Source organism: Mycteria americana, chromosome 2 (genome assembly GCF_035582795.1).
Source record: "Mycteria americana isolate JAX WOST 10 ecotype Jacksonville Zoo and Gardens chromosome 2, USCA_MyAme_1.0, whole genome shotgun sequence".
NCBI classification, from domain to species: domain Eukaryota; kingdom Metazoa; phylum Chordata; class Aves; order Ciconiiformes; family Ciconiidae; genus Mycteria; species Mycteria americana.
In genome coordinates, this window is record NC_134366.1 from 124,807,917 (window position 1) to 124,832,001 (window position 24,085).

Sequence of the window (24,085 nt, forward strand, 5' to 3'; positions counted from 1 at the left end):
TGTGCTAAGTACAACTTGGAACACTACTACCTGCAAAACTCTCTCTAGTTGCTGACTCCAGGATTATTCTCCTCATCTACAAAAATATTTCCATTTTTCTACATTCCTGAATGTTTAAGCTCTGAGGTTAGACAAAATACCTGCACTTTTTTTTTTTACCTTCTTCCCAGATGCTGCAAAGTATCTAATTAGCATCATGCTGGGACACTTTCATTTAGATGCAGAGCACTTCTTTTCTTGAAATGACTTAAAAATATGCAGGATTAATGCCATTTTTTGTGGCGATTGTTTCTCTGTTGCTCAAAGTGAGAATGAGAATTGTCAGTAGTGAAAAAGGTTGAGGGCAGATGACAGAAGTTAATTCCCATATATTCATCTTCCTGGGAAAAGGGTCCAGCAGACTTCCTGTTGTTCCCTCCCTCAGCTGATAAAATGCTGTTGTGGTCTTGATGTGTAAACATGCTGGAATTTGCAAGAGATCAGCTCCCGCAAACCTCATGGTTTTGGCTTTTAAAAGCCCAGGGCATTGCAGTTTGACAGATCTGTACTCTGTCCCCTTCCGTCTTCCTCCCGTCCATCTGTTTGTGGGATTCTTGTGCCCAGTTTGCCTCCCTGTGGTCTTAGAGCTGTTGAGCCTCATCCTTGGAAGAGGCAGTGGTGGTGGCAAAGATCCTGCAGAGAGCTATTAAAGTGTTACCAACAGTGGGAACCTAAGCTGGAAAGCTTTCTGGTAGTTGCCTGCTTCTTTCATGTCAAGCTGGCAGCGGCTTGGGGGGGGACGGGACACCCACCCAGGAAAAAAATAATTTATAAATAAACAACAAAAGTGCGAGTGTTTTGCTTTGGCTTTAAATATTTGCTCACTAATTTTCCCTATCCTGAAAGACCTAAAAGCCCTTTGATATTCTACATGATGTTTGTCCAACTTCTTTAGTTTTTGTTTTATCCATGGTAGGATAAGGTGGGCTCTTTTGCTGCTGTCTTATGATTAATGCAGTTAGCAAGTATTAATTTGTGATTGCTGGAATAAACTGTGGTGTTTAAATGTGTTAAGAGTCAGTGAAAGCAATTGTGTTGCACAGATTTGAACCTAGAATTTGGCCTACAAAATCGGACTTTCCCTTTCTTTTGAGAGGTTTGGAGGAAAAACGACACCCAGCTTCAGGTTTCAAATGCTAACCTGAAACTCTTGCTTTTCTGTAACCCGCAGGTTCAATCTGGCTTTTTAGTTTTCAAGTTGAGAAATCGGAAGTAGTGGGTTTTGTAGAGGCAAAGTCTTTTACTCATATTGTATTCTGTTGTATCAGAAGAACTGTGTTGGGTTTTTTGAGTGTGGGTTTTTTTGGTGTGTTTTTTTTGTTTGTTTTTTTTTCCTTCTTTAAAATATGAAGTACAAATACTTCCATTTAGTAGGTTTTCCTCTGGAAACTACTGTTTAGCCTGGTTTGCAAAGGAGAAAGGCAATTGTGTTCTTATTTTTTCTTAAACCTTCATTACTCTCCTGTTGCTGGAGCTTCTGAATCTGTTGGTAAATTCTAATGAGATTTTTAAAAGAGGTTTCAGAATAACTGAATTTTGTGAGGGTTTGTGTCTGGGCAGAGGAGAGAGAGATCCAAATTGCTGCCCACAAGGAAAAGGCAGGAAGAACTTGGTAGGTGCATTTGCTCAGCTGACTGCTTCTGCTGGCACATGCATCCTTCCAAAGTGGACACGACATCTTTTGCCTACCGTGCGTGTGATAGGAAGAGTAAGGGATATTGCAATTGGGAGAGGAGCTGCAGGGGAAGAAAGGAAGATAAACAATCACTTCAGGTCGTATTTATCTTCAGCGTAGTATCTCCTGGCTTAGCATTGTCCAAAACTCATTAGCCTTAGACTGTAGGAGTCTGGCAAAGTTAATATATTGGTTTCTTCAAGACAACTTTACCTTTCTCTCTTCACTTGAAGTTGCAGGCAGTGCTTCCATCTGGGTGAGCTTTTGTAATTTCTTCCCCCTGCCCTTGATTTAAAAACAGAATTATGGCTGGGGGGGTTCTGTCACTTACTGTATTAAATAGAGCTTCTCAAAACAAATGAATCCAAACTTTAAAAACAAAGCTAAAATTGTTTATTTATGTTTTAAATGGTAGTGTGGAGGGAGGGTGCTACCTTATATGCTAGCAGAATACAGTATGTTTGTCACGTTAGTCTTCAGTTAAAAAGTGTTAATTTTTCTTTTCAGCCAGCAGCTGCAACAGCTAGCGTTACTACAGTTACTGCTGTAAAGCCTTCGAGTACTGGAACACCTGTAAAACTTCCAGTTACAGGACCACCTGCACAAGCTATCTCCCAAAAGGCAGTCTCTGTGAAAGCAGAGGGCACAACAGTAGCACAGACCAGCGCTTCTACAGTAAGGAAAAAAAAGTTTTTAATTAAAAATTAACATTCTCTATATTCATCAGAGGTTGGAGAGCCAATGCAACATCTAACAGTCTTCTCTTTTATTTCCATGCTAGGAGATGCTAGAGAATGTGAAGAAATGCAAAAATTTTCTTGCTACGCTAATAAAACTGGCATCTAGTGGACCTCAAGCCCCTGAGAGGGGGCAGAATGTGAAGAATCTGGTGCAAAATCTATTGGTGAGATTCTTTTAGGCAAAGTCTGTATCATTTATGTATCATTTTGGACATTGGCTTCATCATAGTTTTGTTCCTTGTCTGTCTTTTTTTAAACAGCCGAAGTGTTGGATTTGTGGCTGAGTACATCTGACCCTCTTTAAGTCTTGCAATATAACTCTTATTTTAACTGGATCCCATGCTGTATTTTTCCCCCTTACATTCCTGTTTCATTTTATGCATATAGGTAACTGACAGCAGGAGGAGCTGATTGTGTTAACACAGCTTCTGGGTCTGAGCTGCTTTTTTTTCATGTTAGTGTAGTTTTGAGTCCTCAATGGCAAGAGTATTACCGTGGAGGTTGTAGTGTGGTGCTAAGTCCGTACTGCTGCTTTACTCCAAGACAGAACTGACTGACAGGTTGATAGTGAAGCTCCAGTGGAACAAGCATGACATTATCTATGTCTTTAGACAAGGGGATGGAGAAAATAATGTAGTGGCTGCCAACCTCTCTCTCTCCTTGCAGGTGGCTTCCGTATGCTGCTTCGTGCTGTACCCCAGCACAGCTGGGTTTTCTTGGTAACGATTTCTCCTGCCATTTCTTGTCTTGGCATTTGACCGCTGCTGCTGTTTTGTTGTTCCACGATAGCAGAAGGCTGTGGGCTGGTGGAGGGGGACAGCTTTGCTAGTGGTACCAAAGGACTTTTCAGTCTAGAAAAGCATGGTGTAGACAGAGGTGTAATTTCAGAGAGCAGATTGTTTGAAGATGCAGCCTTGCAAAAATTTGATTCCTCTGCCTCTGTGTCCCTGCTGGACTATACACCTTGTTTCTGTAGGAAAATACTAGAGCTGTTCCTTCTTTTGTTTGCAGTACTTTTTTTTTTTTTTTTTAAGAAAGTTGTTACCAGACATTAATACATTATTAACTGTGCACTTGTTTGCTTTTTGTAGTATTTTAAAAATGCTGTTGTTCTGCCGTTCAGTATGTGTATATGATTTAAATGTGAAACAAATTAATGTTTTATATGTATGAGGGAAACGAGTAAATGGCAGCTCTGAAGTAAAATGGTCCTTAAGGTAGCATCTCATGAAGTGGGTGTCAAGCGCCTTGTATGCATTGAGATGTAGGGTACCAAACCTCTGCATCTGTATCAGCGAGACCTCGGTGACGTGTATCCACAGCTCAGTGAGACCTAACAGGCAGCAGATCAAATGACTATATAGGAGAGCTGCTGTAAGTTCTGTTTGTGAATATACAGTCCTTAAAACCCCTGCTCTGGTCACGTAGCTCCTTGGAACGGTTGTTCCAAAGGAGAACATGGGTGAGAGGAGTAATTTCTCTGCAGAAACAGAGATTGGTGCTGGGGTCCCTCTTCCTTGTGTGTCTGTACTTTCTTGGAGGAGGTAGTGCTCTTGGTGACTCTATGACAGGGTCTCGCTTGGGAGGGTGAGAAAGGGCAGCTGTGTCTGGGGCTACCCACCACCTTAGCCCCGTCGTGGTGGCACTGAAGTAGTGAGTGAAGGGTCTCAGAAGTCTGCTGCAGCTTCCTAACCCTCCCAAGGCCTTGAGTCAGGTGTTTGTGTTGGGGCAGAGTGGAAAGGATTAAGAAAGGAGACTGTACTCTGCAGGGCAGAGGACTGTTACTGTAGTGGTATGCAGGAGTGATGTTCTGGAGTTCCGTTTCTCCTCCTTTTGAAAGACGATGTTAAGTGTTCTGCTTTATTATGCTATGTATGCATTACACAAGAATTGTCTTACAAAAACTACTGAGTTGTCTTTTGTCTCCCAGCTCTTTAAGTTGATCTTTATGCAGATAAACTACCTCTACAGAAAAAAGTAGTCATAGTGGATTTTAAATATCTCTGCATAACAATGAGGTACTCAAAGGATCAGTGCTACTTGTAAACTTGTTTCTATCAGTTTACTTCAGTAAATGGGTGTTTGAACAAGTATCCTTAAGTGTGTTAACTGCCTGTACTTGAAGAAAGTAATTTAATTTGATAATACGATATCTAAATTACAACATCATTCTATCCTAAAACCTTTTGTTTAAAAATACAGGAGGAAAAAAGCATTTGAGTACTGAAATTAAACAATTCCATGATGATGTAAATTTCCATGAATTTTTGATATGTCTGGGGAAAAAATATGGTACATTCATAGTTATAACTTACCATTGTAATTATACTTTCCTCTTAGGAAGCAAAAATTGAACCAGAAGAATTTACAAAAAAGTTATATGTAGAGCTCAAGTCATCTCCACAACCGTATTTAGTTCCTTTTCTCAAGGTAAGTGTCTGATTGTGGATATATCATAGAATCATAGAATGCTTTGGGTTGGAAGGGACCTTTAAAGGTCATCTAGTCCAACCCCCCTGCAAGAGCAGGGACATCTTCAACTGGATCAGGTTGCTCAGAGCCCCGTCCAACCTGACCTTGAATGTTCCCAGGGATGGGGCATCTACCACCTCTCTGGGCAACCTGTTCCAGTGCATCACCTATATAATATATATTACTTACTATATATTATATAATTATTTAATGAGGGGAGGGAGGACGACCAGAAAAGAAAAGGAAAGAGGCAGAGCATTCAAATAGGTATTTGCTCAGGTCAGTTGAGGAAATGGTGCTTAACTTAGCCCTGTGTGACTGTTGCTTTTGGAAAGACAATTTTTGTGGGGAGGGAGCATTTCAGAGGAGTAATTTATGCTGTGTTCTTAAATCGGAGAGTAATTACCCTCTAGTCGTTAGTGGAGACTAATGTTTTGGAAGCTGGTGCATCTACAGTAGAGCAGCTATACTAAGATGACCTCTTACTTTCTCATCAAAACTGTAGCTATTCTGAGTTCTAATACAGCAGACTGACAACAATGGCTGTGCACAGTTTATGCGGTATTTAAGCTCAAAGAATCTACATACAGCTATTTATCTGTCTGCTGGTTTGTGTTTAACTGAAGGCAGGAAAAAAACCCCACCCCTTTCTGCAGAAAGGGTCTGACAGGACTACTGCAGCTTAGGAAAAATAACCCAGGACAACTCTACTTCCGTTCAAGCAAATAATCACATAAATTAAACTATGCTCTCTTAACACTTTTGATCATATGGTAGAATGGTATTAATAAAATAAAAATGAACATCTTTGTTGTACAGCAAGCATCAAATCCCAGTGAAAACATGGAAAACTTGGTTACGTTTACTTAATTGCAACATACACAGTATTCTTAGGCTTGATAGATCTGTACTTTTTTTCCTTGATATTCATTATAGGCACAGTAGAAAATCAAGGAAGAATAGTTAAGTGGTAAAGCTGGGACAGAGGTTTTCTGGAGTTTGTCCTCTTCCTTAGTATTTGACAGCAATGCATGTGATAATGTTGATACTACTTTAGATGGCTGGTGTTAATCTGTTCAAGTGGGATGAATATTTTTGTTACAGTGGCAGCCTTTAAATGCTTTCCTAGCAACTTTGCCATGAGTTCAGAAGACTACAGTCATCTCTGCAGGGCATGATATAAAATTCTCATATTTATTCTCTGTTTAATTCCCTGGAGGCTTCTTAAATGCCCATGCAAAAGCTAGAAAAACAAACAGCTCAGAATACGGGCTTTCCTGCATCCAGTGCAGCTCTGGCTGCAGAAGGACCAGGCTGTGAGTGCAGGGTCAGTGTGACTGGCAGAGGTTTCCTATGACCTGCACGAAGTCTCAGCAGAGCTCTACTAACTGCCAAGACAAGTTTGGCTTCAGAAGTAGTGTAGCTGCCTTCTGCAGGGCCCTGGCTGATGAACCCCGCTGGATGCGGGTTGTCTGCATGTGCGTGGAGCTGGCTCAGACGCAGTGTTCCCAAAACAGCACGGGTGAACCTCAGTAGCTCCACGCAGACCCAGCCTAAGTCTGGCACAGGTAGACCCTCATCAAGGGCTGGTGAGCCCTGACAGGCCTGGGCTTGTTCATGCAGAGGAGCTGAGGGGTGGCTGTGCAGCACTTACTAATGCTTCTACCCCTTTGGGTCCCCCAAGGGTTTATTAGCTCAGGCACAGCACTGTCCTCATGCGCTCACAGAAGTGCTCGGCCTGAGTTTATAAGCAATCCCACAATGTGGAGAGCTGCTGTGGTGCACAGACCTCAAGGCAGGTGCACAGGAGTTAAGTTGGGTTCATCAGCGTCGGTCAGACCCTGACCCATCACAGGAGAGCTGTCGCACGTTCCTCCTGCGGCATGCTGCCAAGCACTGGTATCATCTAGGCTTTTCTGTTTTGGGCAGTATCCATACCCCATAATCCTTGACACGGTGCTCTCTCCCTGTTGCATGCTGTATTAACAAAGAAATACTGTGACTTCAGAAATGTTGTTTAGACATTGTCATGGTCGAAGTTAGCTGACTTTGTAGTGTTACCCATCCTTTAAAACTCCTTGCACCCTGATTGCTTTTTTCCGAAATACCTTAAGGATGTGTAGTTGATAGACACCAGTTAGGTCTGGTCTGTAACTCTGAGCAGCTGTGACAGGACTGAGTGCCAAACGGAAGGTGACTTCAGGAGCACTTCTCTAAGGTGCTGCGAGCATCGGTACTGGCCTTGTTTGTGGAGGAAATGCTTGCAGCTGGAGTCTCGAAAGAAACGTGATACTGCTTGTTGCCAATTCACTTTTAGCTAGTGAAGTGGAATTTTAGGGAGGACTCTCTGGAGTTGTCTCTTATCTTTGAGCTGCAGGTTTTTGATGAAGTTGTTGCATGTGTTTTGTTTTGTCTGTTCCAATAGGTGGAAAAGTACAGTGACTTTGGCTGTAAAGCCTGCTTGATTTTCAAATCTGTGCTGGATGCTTTTGGTAAATAAATTGCATCAGGAGCATGAGGAAAGCTGAGCAGCCTTTTAAAAGAAAAGGAGGTGAACATTAAAGATAGGTGTGCCACAGAAGGTCTAGATGTCCAAACAATTTGTTCACTCGGTATGTTAGCATGTGAGACAACATCTTCCTTTTGCATGAAGCCCAGAGCAACAGCACTGTGCTGGAGACTCTTACTCTTCAAAAACTGTTGGGGGGTGGGAGGGAAGGTTTGTGAGAATATACAGGTAGCTGCAGAACTGATTTCCCCTGGTTTTGAGCCATACCAGATTGTAAATAGTCAAGGAGAAAAATCTGTAGGGGGCTTGAAGATTATTCTGTCCATTAACCTTCTCAAACATAGCTGCAGTAAAAATGAGATGTTGCCAGGTACCTTTACTAATGTTCTCTTGTTGCAGAGAACTGTCTGGCTTCAGTTGTGCTGCTGCAGCTATACAGGCATTATTAAAGTGGTATCCCCCCCTAGTGTAGATACAGCTGTATTGATATAGAAGTGCTCATATCTTCAGAGCTTGTTTCTGACTTTATTGGAGAATTTGTAGTTCTCCGTCAGACAGGCTCCATGGGATAAACACAGCTGTTATAATATAGGAGGGATTTTTGGCAAAACAAAATTTTTTGAGGTAGTAAAATAGTTAAAATGGTCTTTTTCTAGAACACAAATTTCAAATGGAAAAATCTAAACAAAAGAACGTTATGAGTGAGTTTTCCTATAGATGGGATTTGCTACATGCAGTGAAGCTGTGGTGACTGTTGACCTTTGCTTAGCCTGTGTCGGTGATGCTTGTGGTCTTCACTGAGCAGTATGGTCGTCAATTTAAGGGTGCCTGAATTCTAGCAAAACTTGTTTGGAATAAGCAATTTATTGTCTCATTAAATTGGAAGATGAGGAAGAAGATTCAGTTGCTAATGTATCGGTATCGTGGAAGACTCTGCTGATGTTACGTCCAGTGTTTTTTTGTTTTTCTTCTAGAAAAGCATGCTTGCCTTACGGCAGCTAATGCCCAATGCTCAGAGCTTTATCCAGCAGTGTATGCAGCAGCCATCTCCAACCCAAGAAGCTGTTTCAACTTGTACCTCTGCAGCACCAACTCCTTCGATAGCAGTGGCAACCTCAGCTGTAGCAACAACTTCTCTTCCAGTTATAAAACCAGTGTCTGCCTCTGTAACAGTCACAGCCTCTCCGGTTATAAAACCAGTCCTTGTCAGTGCATCGGCGACAGCTTCTCTGCAGACCATGAAGCCTGTTCCTGCCTCCGCAGTGGTGACAGCATCTCTTCGGCCTGCAGCTTCAGTCCTCACCACAACGATAGCAACATCAGGGCTGACTGCTATCCAAACTGTCAAGCCAGTCTTCACCTCTGCGGTAGCGACGTCCTCTCTCCAGTCTGCAAAGCCAGTGCTGGTCTCTACAGCGACATCTTCAGCAACAATCCCTCTCCAGCCTCTGAAACCAGTCATTGGAACCCCAATCAGTATTAAAATCTCACAGCCAAACTCCACCGTTGCGCAGTCAGTGGGTGCTCAGCAGGTTGTTAAAGTGAAACAGTTGGTAAGATGAATTTCTCTGCTTCTCTGTAACTGGGCTTCTTTGCTTTCACTCTTGCCGTTTTGTCAAGGGGAAACCAATTTGGATCTTAGCAGGGGTTTTTAATGTACAAAGCTAGTCTGTCATGAGTTAATCGGTTATCTTTGTCATAGTTAGGGATATTGAGCCCTTGCTGAAAAGGTGAATCTAAAGCCAAACTGTAAGCTCTGTCTCTTGCAAGACGTGCTGACCACCATTCCACCAGACTGAACATCCAGCTTGAGACACGAGGGAATGTGAGTTCTGACCCCTGCAATGCATGCAACTAGGCTATGTTGGCATCTGAAAGAAAAGGCAGGAAATGCTTGTGTCAGAAACAGAAATTGCTGATGGGATGCTTATGTTAATTACTGTTAGATGCCCTGTTAGTCCTGTGCTTCAGTTAGCCACCAGAGATTCCAGTCTCTAGCTTGGTAGTTCCTACCCTGGATACTCTGCAGGCAGAGGTGGCTTGATGATGTTCAGTGATACCTTAACTGAAATGTACAAAGTAGCTCAAGGAGCTTTTCAGAGCAGAGTTCTGACCTGCAAATTTATTAAGATGTGTTAATTATGAAGTCATCCAAAAGTGAGCTTTTTCTATCAGGCCTCATTAGCTAACAAATTTCCAGGAGGAATAAATGTCTTATTAAAACAAGACCTTCAGAAGCAACGTGTTAACATTTTTTTCTTCTAGGCACAGGTTAACTTCTTGCTAGTGTTAATGTTAAATACCAACAAACTGTGGATCACAGGTACCCAAAAGAGCAATGTTGTGAAGTACATTAGGTTTGGTTTATGGGTGTTTGAGATACCAAGTAGTATGCTGTCAGACTGGTCTACCTGCAGGTAATGTTCTCAAGTATTTTGAGAGAATAGTCTCCCTTTGGCAGATAAAGAACTCTATTCTTTCATAGGACTTCCTTGTAAAGATTTGTTCCTTAAAAAGAGGGGAAAACATTAGACTTTCTGTGAAGCTAGATTTACTTTCCACAGGTATAGTAGGGCATCTAGTGTGTGAATTTCCTTTGTAGTTTGTTTATTATGTATACTTGATTTAACAGTATTCAGACCCCTAAAATGTTTTGCTTTTTAAATTTTCTTCTTTTCAAAGTGCATAAGGTGGATATAATACAAGAATCCTGCATTCTAAATAAAGAGCTTATGCTACCAGCTTTTCACCTTTTCAGACTTGCTTAAAAAGAACAAAGCACTCAGCTATATGGAGGGGATGGGGGGTCCTTTTTATGAGTGGATTTGTTTGAAAAACAGACAGTTATTAAGCATATGCACTAACAGTCTTCGATAGTAGTAGCTAAAGCCAAATTGGAAAAGGAGTTGGTACCCTTGCTGTCTTTGAGGACTAAATTTGAAATTCCAGCCAGAAGAAAATGAGGGCTTCTTAGGTTGTACAAGGGCTGGAGAGCAGTTTGTTGGCTACACAGCAAGCCATGTAATCCAGGGGAAAGGTTGACCATCTGTACAAATAGACGAGGAAGCTTAACTCTACGCTGGGGAGTCAAAACGCTTCTTGAATATGATATTGGTGAACTCAAGAAATGACTTCTGCCTCCTCCGCTACTGCAGTGTGGCAGCCTATTGCAATTGCTTTTCTTTGCAGTGCCTTGCAAGCATTGAATTGCATACAAAACATGTTTTCGTCCTCATTTGGGTAGATCCCAGGCACAGTGATTAAAATACTTGCTCTTCAAAATACCTGTTTAATTTTGGTCTTGGATGTAGTTGAAGGGCTGAGTTGACCACTTTGCAGCTTAGCCATATCAGGAGCTTGGTGTTTGTTCAGGCAACCTATTAGCACAAAGAGCAAGTTAGTAGAAGTGGCTGCATCTTCTAGGTCTTCCCTGGTGCATTTCCTTGAAAGGACAGAGGGTCTGTTGCTTCCCACAAGAAAACAAATCTGGACCTCCCTTCCCTAAACAGAAGGGTCCTGCTGCCAGCTGAAAGGAAGCACGTGCCAGCTGTGCAAATCTGTCCATACAATGCTGCCAGCAATTTCTTTCCCTTTCCAGCCCTCAGGGTTGTCTGATGCCATACACTCCCTCTGCTTGCCCATTTCTAATTTAGGTCTCTTGTGCAGGAGGAATGTAAGGCAAAGTTTCACGTGCCAGCTCTGATGTAACATTAATGGTGCTTAAGAATGCAGCACTGCAGTATTTTAATATCAAAATTGTGACTGGAGTCACGCAACATGTAACTGCCTTTTCTGTGGCATGATTATCGAAACTCTGGGTTTGTATGGTGGACACAGAGGGACCTGTTCTTCAGGGATGCTGTTGGGGTTGATCACACATCTGTGCTGTGAGTTGCACATAGGAAAGGGTTCCCTCCTGGTGACTTTGTTAACACAGCCTCATTTAAGGTTATTGCCATACACAGAAGTTGCATCTTGGAAAGAAATCTTGTCTTGCTGTAGTATTGCTTTGTCTCTTGTTAAAGCACAATAAATGAAAATTTATATTACCAGCCACTGGCTTCCAGTAGTGAGAAAGCTGCTGTGAGACTACAACTTCATGTTAAGCATAAAGAGCAAGAGTTTTATGGTGTAGTGCCCGCTGTTACTAGTGAGACCTGCTCCCTGGACATTGCTAGCGGTTGAAGCAAGGGGTGAAGTGCTTGTGCTATTTCAACCACTTGTTCTTAGTGAATTGTTGTTAGCATCAAGTCCCCTCAGAACTGAGCTTTCTTGCGCAGAGAATCTCCTCTGTTGTTTTTCAAGAGTTTTTTGTCCTGGATATATGGTTTTGCATTCAGCTGGTGAGGCTTCCTTCATGAAGCAATACTGCTTGTAGTGTGTGATGATACCTTACCATCTCTCCAGTGATCTCCGAACTTTGCGTGATGAATGTAAAATAGGTTCAAGTAAAGCTAACAAAAGTCTCTCGGAGGCGGCTGTCCCTATGCTATCAGCTGGATGTTGCATTGCATTTTTTTACTTAAGAGTGTTAGTGCTTTTGATTCTGATGTCTCTGTCAACCTACTTAACGGGGCACAAAGGAACAGTCCCTTTTCTTTATTACTTCTTGCTGCTAACCTGAAGAAAGGAGGCAAGACTCTTTTACAGATATTATCTAATTTTTAATACTTTTTTCTGGCATTAGATCCTTGTTGAAATTTCTAGGATTGTTTCCCTGTTCTGTTGCAAGTCCCAAGGACTTCCAGTTTTTGTTAGTCTAGCAGCTAGAATAGCAAACACAAAATCAGCCTTGCTGCCAGCACATCCTTTCTGTTTCTCGTTGATCTAGTCTCCTCGGTTACTTGACTTACTTCCCACTTTCCACCTAGGCTACTGATTTAACACTGCCTATCTCTCTTCTTTCTGTCTGCCGCACCTTCATCTTGAATGCCTATGTTTCCTCCTGTGCTGTTTCAGTGTTTTGCATGCTGAAGATGAAGCATCGTTCTTGCTGGTGGTAGGGAGGATCTCTAGGTGCATGTCAGCGTGGGTGCTGGTGGAGCCTGTGAGTAGTTTGTCCAAGCTGGTCAGTGGCTTGGTAATGATCTGAACACATAAATAATGCTGTTAATGTTATTTGCAACTTCCAGCATATGGAAGCTGGATCTTTCAGAAAGATCAAACTGCGCTTTGGTAAAAACACATAGAAGCAAATGTTAGTGTTGGTACTATTTCAGGAGGAAGCACTGCATGTGTGAGCCTTGACTCTGGCTACAGTCTGTCCTGTACTCCTGAGGTTCTTTCCTCTTACAGATCTTATGTTTCTTCTCAAGAACTGTCTTATTCGTTGTCTGCTTTTCAGACACCACGTTCAGCTCAGTTATTCTATGTTACTGCTGCTATGCCAAACCATGATGCTATTAATATGGGGATGGGTGGGGTGTATCTTAACTATTTGATACACAAAGTACCTCTTTTTGTGAATGTGTGATGCTTATGCTGGTGATGTTTACTGATAAATCTGAAGTTAGATGACAGAAGGAGACAGCCTAGTTTCTCAAGTATAATACATGTCAATTCTTTATTTGATTAAACTTGTGCAGTGTTGCTGTACAAGCACTCTTTAGACTTTCTGAAGTTAGAATAAAAAAATGTAGAGGAGAAAAAGTGGTTTCTTTACCCTGAAAATTCTTTTGTATTAGCTTTTTGCAGCTGAAAAAATAGGATGCAATCTGAAGATGTTGATAATTTTGTTCTTTGGTAAAAGCACATCTTTCTATTACTTGTAATCAAGAACTTTTCCAAAGGATGTATCAAAAGCTGCAGCCCACATTCTGCTAGCTAGGAGGCTTAGCAATGAGGCTTTTAGGGATGCTGCAATTTTATTATTTTCTTGCATTTTAATAGCTGCCCCTGAAGAGGAAGAATTAGTATTTATGGGCTGTGCCTGTAGGTCTGTGGTGTGATGACATCCTGCTGTCTGGTTTTGTTTCTTTCAAGAGCCTCTTTAAACAAAACTATCAACCCCCTTCCTTTTTACCCTTCAGCAGTGTACTGATGTTTTTGTGTAGAGGCTCTACTTGCTATAGGTGTTTCTAGTTGGTACTTCATGTTCCCGCTAACTGATGTGTTCAGTGTACTTTTACTTAACACTTTGAAACGCAACATCTTGAATTACAATTGATGTTGTGGCTCTAAAAATGCATTAGTAACTTTATAGTGTGTACTCTTAATTCTTGACAGGAAAAGGATTTCATGCAAGATTTCTAACTGTTTTGGTGTTCTCTCTTTTTAACTAGGTGTATGTGATACCTACTCTTTTGAACTTATTGGCAGGCAGACTCAGTATTAAATTGTTAGTCTGTTAAGCAAGACTTACGGAGAGGAAAGCCTCTTAGTGTAATGGATCATGTAATACTCGGTGAAACTTGTCTAATATGGTTATCAATAGAGAGTAGGGGTGAAGCGTCTGTTAGAGCTCACTGAATGAGCTGGAGCTTAAAGCGCACCACCAGTTGTTAAGATTTCTTGTCATGAAGTAAAAAAAAAAAAAAAAAAAGAGGTTTTTCTGAGCATGCTGTTTGCTTTAAACTGAAGGCTAGACATGCATGCATTCCCAGCGGCACTTCTGGCTGAATGACCATGTTTATACTATTTGCTTCTCTGTATGCTTAGCTCTTCTCACTCTTGATATTGGATATTCCACTTCCAGGTAGTCCAGCAACCATCAGGAACCATTGTAAAGCAAGTATCCACACTCCCGCAACCCTCAACACTGACCCAACAGACATCTGCTGAGAAAAGGGTGCCGCTGAATACACTTGTTCAAACTAGCCAGTTTCCTGCAGGTAAAGTGGAGAAGGGAGAGGACTGCTGAGGTATAAAAATAAGTGCCAGCTGTTGGTAGATTGCAGGAATGTAAGAAGGTAGTTGTCTATCAGGAGCAACCAGCTCTGTGTGTTACGTTGAACATCTTTACTGTCTGCTTGGAGTTCTGATGAGAAACTCAGTGCCATGTCTACTTCTGGCACCTGTTAAAAGCATGTCAATCAAACATTTGTACTTGTTAAAATACTGCAAGTAAGCTCCTTGCAGTGGAATTCCTTTAAACCGTGATGCTTTTGAGAGTAATTTCATGAGACTTTGCTTTTTCCTTCAGCTGGTCCAGGTTGATGCATAAGGTGAGTTTGTCTCAGCCAGCCAGTTTTCACTAAAACCTTTCACTGGTCAGCACAGAGGAGGATGTTTGCTGAGAGCGTGTAGGGTTTTTGGCCATACAGAACATGTAGAATGTAACGCTCTAGAGTGTCTGGTTTTCAAAAGGACCTAATTAGTTGTTATTGAGTCTGCAGTAGCCTTTGCTAGAAGTATGAACTGATTAAACAGTTGTCTTAGCATTTTGCTTTTTACTATGGCATGTTCTTTGTTTTGTTTTAGGTTCCATTCTGAAACAAATTACCCTGCCAGGAAATAAAATTCTGTCGCTTCAAGCATCTCCTGTTCAGAAAGCTAAAATAAAAGAGAATGGAGCAACATCCTTCAGGTAAAAATAAACAATATCAGAAGCTTACTATAGGAAGGAACAAAAGGAACAGACAGCAAGTATAGAGGTGGGAATAGAGCCCAAATAAAAGCAGCTTTCTTTGGTAACCTGTTTATGATAGGTGGTTTTCATGTTATAATACTAATGGGCAAGGGGGAACCTAAAAATTTTGACCTCATAGCAGATGTTAATGATTCTTAATATAAGAAAACTGTCCTGATGAGGTTGGATTTTCATCATGCTATCACAAGAGTGTAATTATAAACAGTGTGCATCAGTGTGTATCAGTTTTTTCACTTGTAGAGGAGGCATATTGATCTCCATCCTATGAGTACTATGAACTAATCTAAAGCAAAATTACCTTGTATTAAAAGCTCTCTGTAGGATTAAAGCAGATATAACCTCTGTTTTTTACAGATGACTGGATAGCATTGAACTGTTGTTTGGACTAGCTGGTAACCTGTCTAAAGCTCTGTGCTGTATTTCGGAATCTTTTATTAGCTCCTCTTATTCCTTGTTGTTCCTATATGTGGAGGTGAAGGTCTTTGACTAGACCTCTAATTATGGCTTCTGGCATATTCTCTAGGCCTTTAGATTACAAGAGTGCTTAAAGCTTTTAGTCCTGGTAACTGATTAACTTTTCAAAAGCAGAAATTATTTTTGTAGATCTGAAATGTAATGTTGGAACAGAGGTACAGACTGCCATAAGCATTATTGGTCTTACGACTTTAAGGAAAGCTTGAAGTTGCTCTTGCCAGGGATAAAAGCAGATGTGACACCTTTGTCTTGTGGACCAGTTGACTTCTCATCTCTTGAAAGCTACAGCTTTGTGTGCACTGATATATAGAGAGAAGAGCTGTTGTTATTTACAGTAACATACAGTATACAGTGAACATTTAAAACATTGGTAGCCGGAAGTTGAAAAGCTGATGTTAAAGCAATAGCTCTGTTCAGCTGCCTCAAGCTCTTATGAAATATACTTCACAAGATAATTTTGGATGTAATTTTGGGTAGTGATGTTTTAAAAAAAGACAATCGCATCATAAATATGATAATTAAAAAACAAACAAACTCCTACAAAAAAAACCAAACCAGAAACAATTTTTTTCCTGTGATTTTCCAATTGGAATATATCAACTGTCTTACATGAAAAAGTTTGAAATCTTGAAGTTCCTTCCCTGAATTGTTACGTTCTTAGTGTATGAAAAATTCTCCTTTTACAGTGTGATCCAAGATGGATTTCTGTTCTTGCTTTTGGATTATGATTTTCAAAGTAGCTTAAGTCCCTAAGAATTCAGATTTGAAATCTCCCTAACTCACCCTAAATTTTTCTAGTAAGTCTCTTGTCTCTGAAGAATTTATATGGATACACCCCTGGTGCTTCTTCTATTCACTGCTATAACCAAACTTGCTGACTTTAAAAACTACGTATGAGAATCTTTGTATATCTGCACCTGGGCAGCGTGTACCTGAACTTTTGGCTTCTCTAAGTCAAGTATGTGTGTTCTCCGAGCAGGTCTAGCACCACATGGTGTTAATCTGGCCTGGGCAATAGATATTCCCCAGTAAGCCATGAAGTGGTTTGCTCTTTTCTGTCCTGACTTTCAGTATTCCCAGCACAGCTATTCTTTGTGACCTGTGATCCATCAACTGCTGATCATGTGTGAGGCAGAGAGAAGCACCATGGCCCCCTTTCAGGTTTTGTGATGAGATTCGTTACGGGCAGAGAGCATGTCTTGTAATTGATGTGATTGTACATGTGACACTTCGAACTGTGGTCTCTTGTTGCAGTATGTCATTGAGTCTGACTCCCTCTGCCATTATGTGACTAGGTTAGGTTAGGATTCGAGAACATAATACTCACTAAGCTGTACTTAACAAGCTGCAATTTGACCTTGTCTGCTCTTTAATGGGCTGTTTTGGGTTGCTTGAGATGAGCAGTAGAAAAAATGGCAATTCCCCCGCCCCCCAATTAAAAAAAAACTTCTAGAAAGTATTTCAGCTAAGTATGGGCATCGCTGGCACTTGATTGCCCCATGGCATGTATTGTAAAGGGCAGTCTGTTTTAAAAGCAGCAAGATTTTTTTTAAACTGCTCTACATACTTCTGCAAAGTATATGCTAGAGCACCCTGGAAAAAATAAGACACATATTTGCATCTTCAAATATTTGTTTTGCATCTGTTCTATTTAATAGAGGTGTTCTCCAAAGCACATAGAACTCTGACTTGTGCATTTTGTCTGGAAGGCACCAGCAATCTCAAATAGCAGACAAAGAGGAATGAGACAGCAGAGTGGAGAACATCTGGGCAGCTGCTCCTCCTGTCCCGTAGTGGTGGGGAGTGCTGGGCATTCCTGCTGCGCTGGAATTGTTCTGTCCCAAATAGTTGTCCGTGATGGTGCACGGAGGTTTGGGTTAAGCATGCTTTTCTAGTTTTCCCTTTGACTGTTGTATAAAATGGAGTAAATAAAAGATGGATTCAGAAGAAGACATGTGCGTTGGTCAAACACCAGAGGGTGCCACAGACTCACTTTTCAGCCAATACAGGGAAATTCATAGATGTGCGCTGTATCTGCCTTGCTTGGGCTTCTTTTCCAGTGGAATATTCAGTATAAATGTCAAACCTGACTTCATGCAGGGTAGCACTCAGAACTCTGTGTTCTGTTTTTCCACCTTGTCCTGATAAGCTTAAATCGCTGGAGACTTATAACAGCTGGGAGAGTTTTTCTTCTTGATTTCTGGGTATGACATGATCAAATGCAAAAAGCATTAAAGGAAGTGGTGTAGAAGAGGGGCTTTATGGAGAGATTGCTGATAATGAAAGCAAGTCCATATCCAACAGAAACGTCTGCATTTATACGCTGGAATATTTTAAATTTATCACTTTAGTAGAATGATTTTTATAGCTTACTCCAAGTACATGATACCTTACTTAAAATGATTGAGTTTTGTTTGAACAACAAGGAAAAAAAGAATAGTAAAAAGTACAAACGTAACACGGCTTCTGAAACTTGCATTAATCTTTAGTAAGCACTACTTTTAAGAAAATTTAATGATAGTTTCTTTGGGTTAAGTAAAATAAGTGCAGCAGTGTTTTCCTAGGTGCAAATTAATCTTTTATCAAGGCTAGTAACTTGGTGACTTAATGCAAACTTATATCCCACAGTGGAGAAGTTAGAACTAGTCCTTAAAAACAGTACAGGTAGACATGTCTATTTGCATATAAGTTCTTGTATGTGTGTACTCACAAGAGAGACTGTATGCATGGAAATATTAAAGAAAGTAGTAACCTGATAAAGGCTGGTTTTAGAGAATTGAAACTTGTGTATGTAGAAAGGTGGATAGATGTATAGTGTAGAAGTTTACCACCTCCTTGCTTGAGTATTTGGAGTATGTTGCCAGATTAAATGCTAAAATGGTTTACTGAAATTGTGTACTATACAGTTGTACCTGAGGTGCAAGCATCCTTACTTGGATTCCATAAACAGCTCCCTTGGGGTGATGTCAGGTTCCAGTATCTGCAGCTCTGATAGCTTGTGGTGTATGTTCTTGGTGCTAGTTGTGCTGATTTTGTAATCTCCTTTATCAGCAGATCCGTGGCAGTCACTGCACTTCGGGGGGATTCTTGTCTCTGCCAACAGCAAATACTTCTCTCTAGTGGTCATTAAGAAGAGGAAACTGGAGTGTACTTGTGAAGATCAGTTAGCACTCAATTAGCATGCAGCAAAGCTTCATTTACACACTTCTTGAAAGATCAGGGTCTCTGTTAGGCTGATAGAGCATGAGTATATGCTTGGAACTGCTCAGTTGCTGGTTGTGAAGGGGTAGGAGGAGGGAAGCTGTTCTGGCAGCGGTGACTTCAGCTTGAATCATAACTGTGGTCACTTAACCATTCTGACAATCCTAGGGTTTAACGCTTTTCTTAGCACGATGGATTTGGGGCACAAGTCTAGTCAGGAAGCTATGTCTAGTTAGACTTAATGAATGAAGCTGGTTTGAGACTATGTTGGGTATCCTTTTCCCTGAACAAATCACACAAACTCCTAGCCATGAGGGCACACAAACGAACAGCAGGAGGAGTAGGAGAAGGCTGGACTCCTTTCCTAGCCAGGCTTCTCTCTAGAAGTTTGTGGGAGAAGACTTGCGCCATAGAAACCTATTGAAGCCCAAAGGAGAAAATGCATCTATAGTTTAAGAAAAAATCCCAACGCTTTCTTGTCTTTTGAGTATTGCTCAAACCTAATCCATGTTCTAATAACTTCAGCTTCTACCTGTTGCCAGTCACAAGACAGCCTCCAAGAGATCCCATTTCACCTAAGAACGTCAAGTTTCTGACTAACCCCCCTTGTTCAAGAGTTAAGTAGGCCACACAGTATTTTCTGAAGATGAACTTTATCAAACCTTGCCAGTGAATACTTTTCGGGGGGGTGGGGGGGGGTGGGGTGGTGGTTTTGGTTTTTGCTTTCTTTTGTTTTCCAAATCAGAAGACCTGCAGATTGAGTGCTTCCATCTGTCTGTATTAATAAGGCCGACTTGTGTTCTGGTTCTAGACCCTTGAAGCCACCATTAGGGCCTTTGTCATTTTGTAAAGCAAAAAAGGCTTTCTTTTGATGATTTAAACTTAATTGAAAAGAACTTGGGTATTTTCATTGCTAAAGTCTTGCAAAAGCTTTTCCCATATATAAAATTCATTCAGTATTTTAACTGAAATGATCTTTTTTAAAAATAAAAAAGCTGAGGCACACAGGCTTTTTGCTTAACATGAGCTTCGCTGTGATTATAACTAGTCTTAGTTAAGTTAGCCCTAAGTATGCCAGGCTTGAGTTTTTATTTTGAACATGTAGACCAAAGCTGCTACAGCAGAATCCAGCTAACGGAGGGATGTTAAGAACTAGAGCTCTGCCGCGATTCTTCAGAAGCATAGCATCCTCCTTGCTACGTACACGAGTACTGTATGGTAGGACTGATTCAAAGGGCAAGGTCTGGTTGGTTAGGTATACTACTGACAAGGAGCGTTTGTATCTTATTTTTTAAGGGAACTCACTAAAACAAAAGTGAAGATCAGGTTTGTGCTAATACACTTGTCCTGTAAGCTTCAGTTCATAGGACAGGCATCTCAGTTAGAAAATAGGCTTGTTTATAAGTTCAATGAGTCAGTATTCAACACTTGGTTCTACCTGGTGAATTAAAGTTTTAGAACAAATTTCAGGCTGTAAGAGCAGTGGTGCAGGGTGGGGGGATTGTGGGGACTTTTAATCCAGGTTTACCTCAGTCCTTGTTTTCCGAGCTTGCTCAAAATTTCAGTTTCATGTAAAAGCTTTGCACGCCTAGCAACAGAGGCATTAGTCAAGCTAATGTTTGAGGCACTTCACTGAAGTGTGAAAGCTTTTAGGAGCAGTCTGTCCCTGTCCACGCCCACGCTAAACATCTATTGTATAGGGGTAGCCTCCAAGATACGTGAATGTGGCTGTTTGTTGATAGTCAGAGGCTTTTCCTGTGTATCCATTCTGAACGAAGCATAAAATGTTGGTTTTCTCTTTAGTAGAGATGAAGATGACATAAATGATGTGACTTGTATGGCTGGGGTCAATCTTAATGAGGAGAATGCGTGCATTTTGGCAACAAACTCTGAGCTCGTTGGTACAGTGGTCCGCTCTTGTGCAGATGAACCTTTTCTCTCCTCAGAAGCACTTCAGAAGAAGATCTTGAACATAGGTGAGAACAAAGCATATGTAACAGATATGTATGGATGAAGTATTTCCTTGCCTGTTTCATCAGCCAGCCTCCAATCTTTGAAGAAGGAGCTGGAACTATTAAAATCTGCCTTCTCAATTTATGTGTTTCTACCAAACTACACTGAGTTTTTACTTCCCTTTCTAGGAAATAACTGTTCTCTAATTTTTTTGCATGGAAATAGTCCGAAGCACAACCAGAAAAAAGAAATTGGTGCCACTTGTACATGTGAGAACTGAGCAACTTTATTACTTTAAAGTTAATGGAACACATAATAACCATATAGATGGTAGTGTCAAATCAAACACTTAAGCATGCTTTTCTGCAGCTCCTAACTTGATGCATTACACTGACTTTCCTAACAGCTTTTGCATTCTTCAGCCTGTTTCAGATATATGTACTCTATTGACCAACATTACAGATCCTGCCCATGTGATTAGGAGGAAGTTTCAAATTGTGGGTATGCACAGGGCAGACCTTTATGTATGACTCCCTCTATGGAAAAATCTTTCATTAATTTTATGTTAAAGAGATGTTAAAGCTGTTTGTATCAGTGAATAATACTGTGGAATGTATGTTGAATGGCTGAGACTAAACTGTAATAGGAAGTATTTAGTGTATGTATCATCTCAGCTGTTAGTTTCTGGGCAAAATAATAACTGTTGCTTAGCAATGTTGTATTATGTCAGAGCAGGGAGCATGCCTTTGTATAATACCACACTGATTGCTACCACTGCTGTCTACAGCAAACTGGATGAATGTTGCTCAACTCCTTGCTCCTGCTCTCTGCCTGGTAGCTTGCCATACTGGAACAGTGGGTTTTACAGCTGAGCATTCAGGAGGGCCTGCAGTTCATACATGCAGTCATTATTCTGTCACAGTGGTTTAACTCCATGATCACAAAGTCTTTCTACATGCAGCTTGTTCTTAGTCCAAACCTAAGCAGCTAGCCTGTGACGAGCATGTAACCTGCAAATGCTGTGTGCTACCTCAATACATCCCACACTAGTTAACCAGATGTGCCATCTGAGCTGTATTGGGCATAGTTGAGTGAAGTAAGTGCTGTGCTACTAGTGGAAAAGGGAAAAGACACATTGAAACTGGGGCCTAGAAGCTTTTCTCAAAATTCAGTAGAGGGTTAACCAGTCATCCATGGGAACTAGATATAAGGAGAAATAGAGAGCTCTACAAAAACATAAAGAGAAAGTACTTCTAGAATAATTGTCTGGTTTGGGGTGTGAAGACAACTCATTGAAAGATGGAGAATACAAGCCTGGCTGTTTCATGGCTGGTATGGCAGTTGTTCCACATTAATAATAATAATTCATGTCGTAAATGAAAAGCGTTTTGAGTGCAAAGAAAGGAATACTGTCAGGGAGTACAGCAATTCAGAAAATGAATGCTTCAGCTCTTGAACCGAGCCCTCTTAGGTTTAGGAAGTGTGTGTGTGTGTGTGGAGGCAGGTCTTGAGGTTTGGGGGGATTTTGTTTTGTCTTCAAGTTGACATTTCAGTATTCTGATCGTATAGTGGGAAACTGCTGAGGAAGTGTTGAAAGGTGCTTGAGCAAAATGAGCTTTGCACTCAGCTAAGGTACAGGCCAATGCTTACTGGCCGAGATCAAACAGTGGGAACGCTTTGATCGTATCTAGGAAAGCATTGTAGATTCTCCCTGTCTTGCGAGATTGTTATTCATTTTCAGTTAGAGTAGCAAAGGCAAATGAAATAGGTGATTAGTTTTTTTACAGTGTACTGTTTATCCGTTCTTAACACTCCACTTGGCAATAAATACTGAAATGGGTTTTGAAGGCGTGCTGTATATTGCATCATAAAGTATTACAGCCACTGTAAATGCAGTGAGGGGCGAGGAAAAGCGCTTCTGACGGGTACGGCGTACGAAGCGTGTGAAACTGCTGCCTGCCATGCCTACCAGGGAAAAGTTGCTGCTGTCCAGGTGTCTTGACGGAGTTGCATTCAGTGATCAATGGTGTCAGCCACAGGCAGGCTTCTCTGTCGGCAGCCTGCAGCCGCAGGAAGGTTGCGGAGGTGATGCCCAGCTCCGGGCACGGGGCTGGGACAGCTTTGCCTGGAGCTGTCGCCAGCCTTGGTCACAGCTGCTGAAACGGAGAGAGGCAGTGGCAGCCCGAGAGAAAAGGTTGAAGGTGATGGCACGATGACCCTGGCTGCACTTGATCTGTGTTGTCTGAGCTGCTGCCGTGGGATGGTTGGGTCTGCCTGCCCTGTGCCGGTCGGTCGAGGCAGGTGAGAGGGTCCTGTGTGCCTGGAGTGCACTGGAAAAACCATCCCCGCTCATCGAATAAATGTCATGAGTTGTTAACAAGCACGGTGTCAAGCAGGGCAAAATGTAATTCTCTATTTTTTTTTAATTACTGGAATTAACAGAATATGGCACTAATTTCTACAGCTACCGCTTCTCCCCCTCCCTGAACATGAAGCTTGATTTGTGTTCTTATTAACTTTGTCCTATAAATGACCTTGCAAGGAGAGTGGTTCTGGAGGCTAAGTGAAACAATGTCTATATTTTCTGAAGCTCCAGGCTAAGTTTTATTAATGTAATGTCTAAGATCTTTGAAGTTGTGACTTTACCAGGAAAATCATAATCTCCAAACCTTTATTCATAATGGGTATGACTTCCAGGGGGAACAGAATACCTGCTGTGCTAATTATTTCAATTATCAGCTACTACTAAAACACGTAATGGATTTTCTCTGCTTCCACAGGTAAAAGGCATGACATTATGGAACTTAACTCTGATGTTGTGAACTTGATCTCCCACGCTACACAGGAGAGATTACGAGGGCTCCTAGAAAAACTAACTGTAATTGCTCAGCACAGAGTATCAACCCACAAGGTAAAGGAAACCATTAAGCAAGTTTTGCACCAAAGTTTTCCTGCTTTGCAGCCTTGAAGGTAAACCTCTTCCGAGTAGAGGCACATCATATACAATATGTGCATTTTCAGTATCTACCGAAGGCTGGTTTTGTTTTAACTGCTTATAGCCTCTAACTATTCCTTACATTTTCCATTCGACTTGTTGGATAGGTGCTCTTAAAACCCAGCATAAGAGTAAATGCATGCGTTTCTCCTCTTCCATAGAAGTGGTGGCTGTTATACAAAAATCTGTCTTGGATGGTAAATGTAAAGCTATTTTTGAATGCTCTTGGTGGTCAGGTTGATTTAGGGGCTTGTGTTTGCTTTATGCATTTACTGTTGGTGGAACTGCAGTATTGGCTCAGTAAAAAGCCTTGGGAAACTGAATTGAGTATTTTATTTTTAGAAAGTGCTCCATGTGAAGGCAGAGACCCCTTTGATCTTAAAGTTTCCGGAACTTTTTTCCCGCCAGTGCTACTTAAGATTCCCTCCCCTCCCTCTTG

General features: G+C 41.3%; 1 protein-coding gene across 4 annotated transcripts in view; it reads left to right on the top strand.

Annotated features, from left to right (window-relative positions):
- TAF4B (TATA-box binding protein associated factor 4b) overlaps positions 1-24,085 on the top strand; it is a 76,772-nt gene that overhangs the window by 20,298 nt on the left and 32,389 nt on the right. For 3 of the 4 annotated variants that reach the window (XR_012774440.1, XM_075494535.1, XM_075494537.1), the window contains 9 exons: positions 2,222-2,389; positions 2,496-2,618; positions 4,795-4,884; positions 8,410-8,988; positions 14,130-14,265; positions 14,855-14,960; positions 20,505-20,674; positions 20,840-20,920; positions 23,432-23,562. Coding sequence is in view for 3 of the 4 variants with exons in the window: in XM_075494535.1 (XP_075350650.1) it covers positions 2,222-2,389; positions 2,496-2,618; positions 4,795-4,884; positions 8,410-8,988; positions 14,130-14,265; positions 14,855-14,960; positions 20,505-20,674; positions 20,840-20,920; positions 23,432-23,562 (1,584 nt within the window). In the remaining variant the exon portion in view is untranslated. The remainder of the gene's footprint in view (positions 1-2,221; positions 2,390-2,495; positions 2,619-4,794; positions 4,885-8,409; positions 8,989-14,129; positions 14,266-14,854; positions 14,961-20,504; positions 20,675-20,839; positions 20,921-23,431; positions 23,563-24,085) is intronic. The other variant, XM_075494536.1, reaches the window with a different exon arrangement.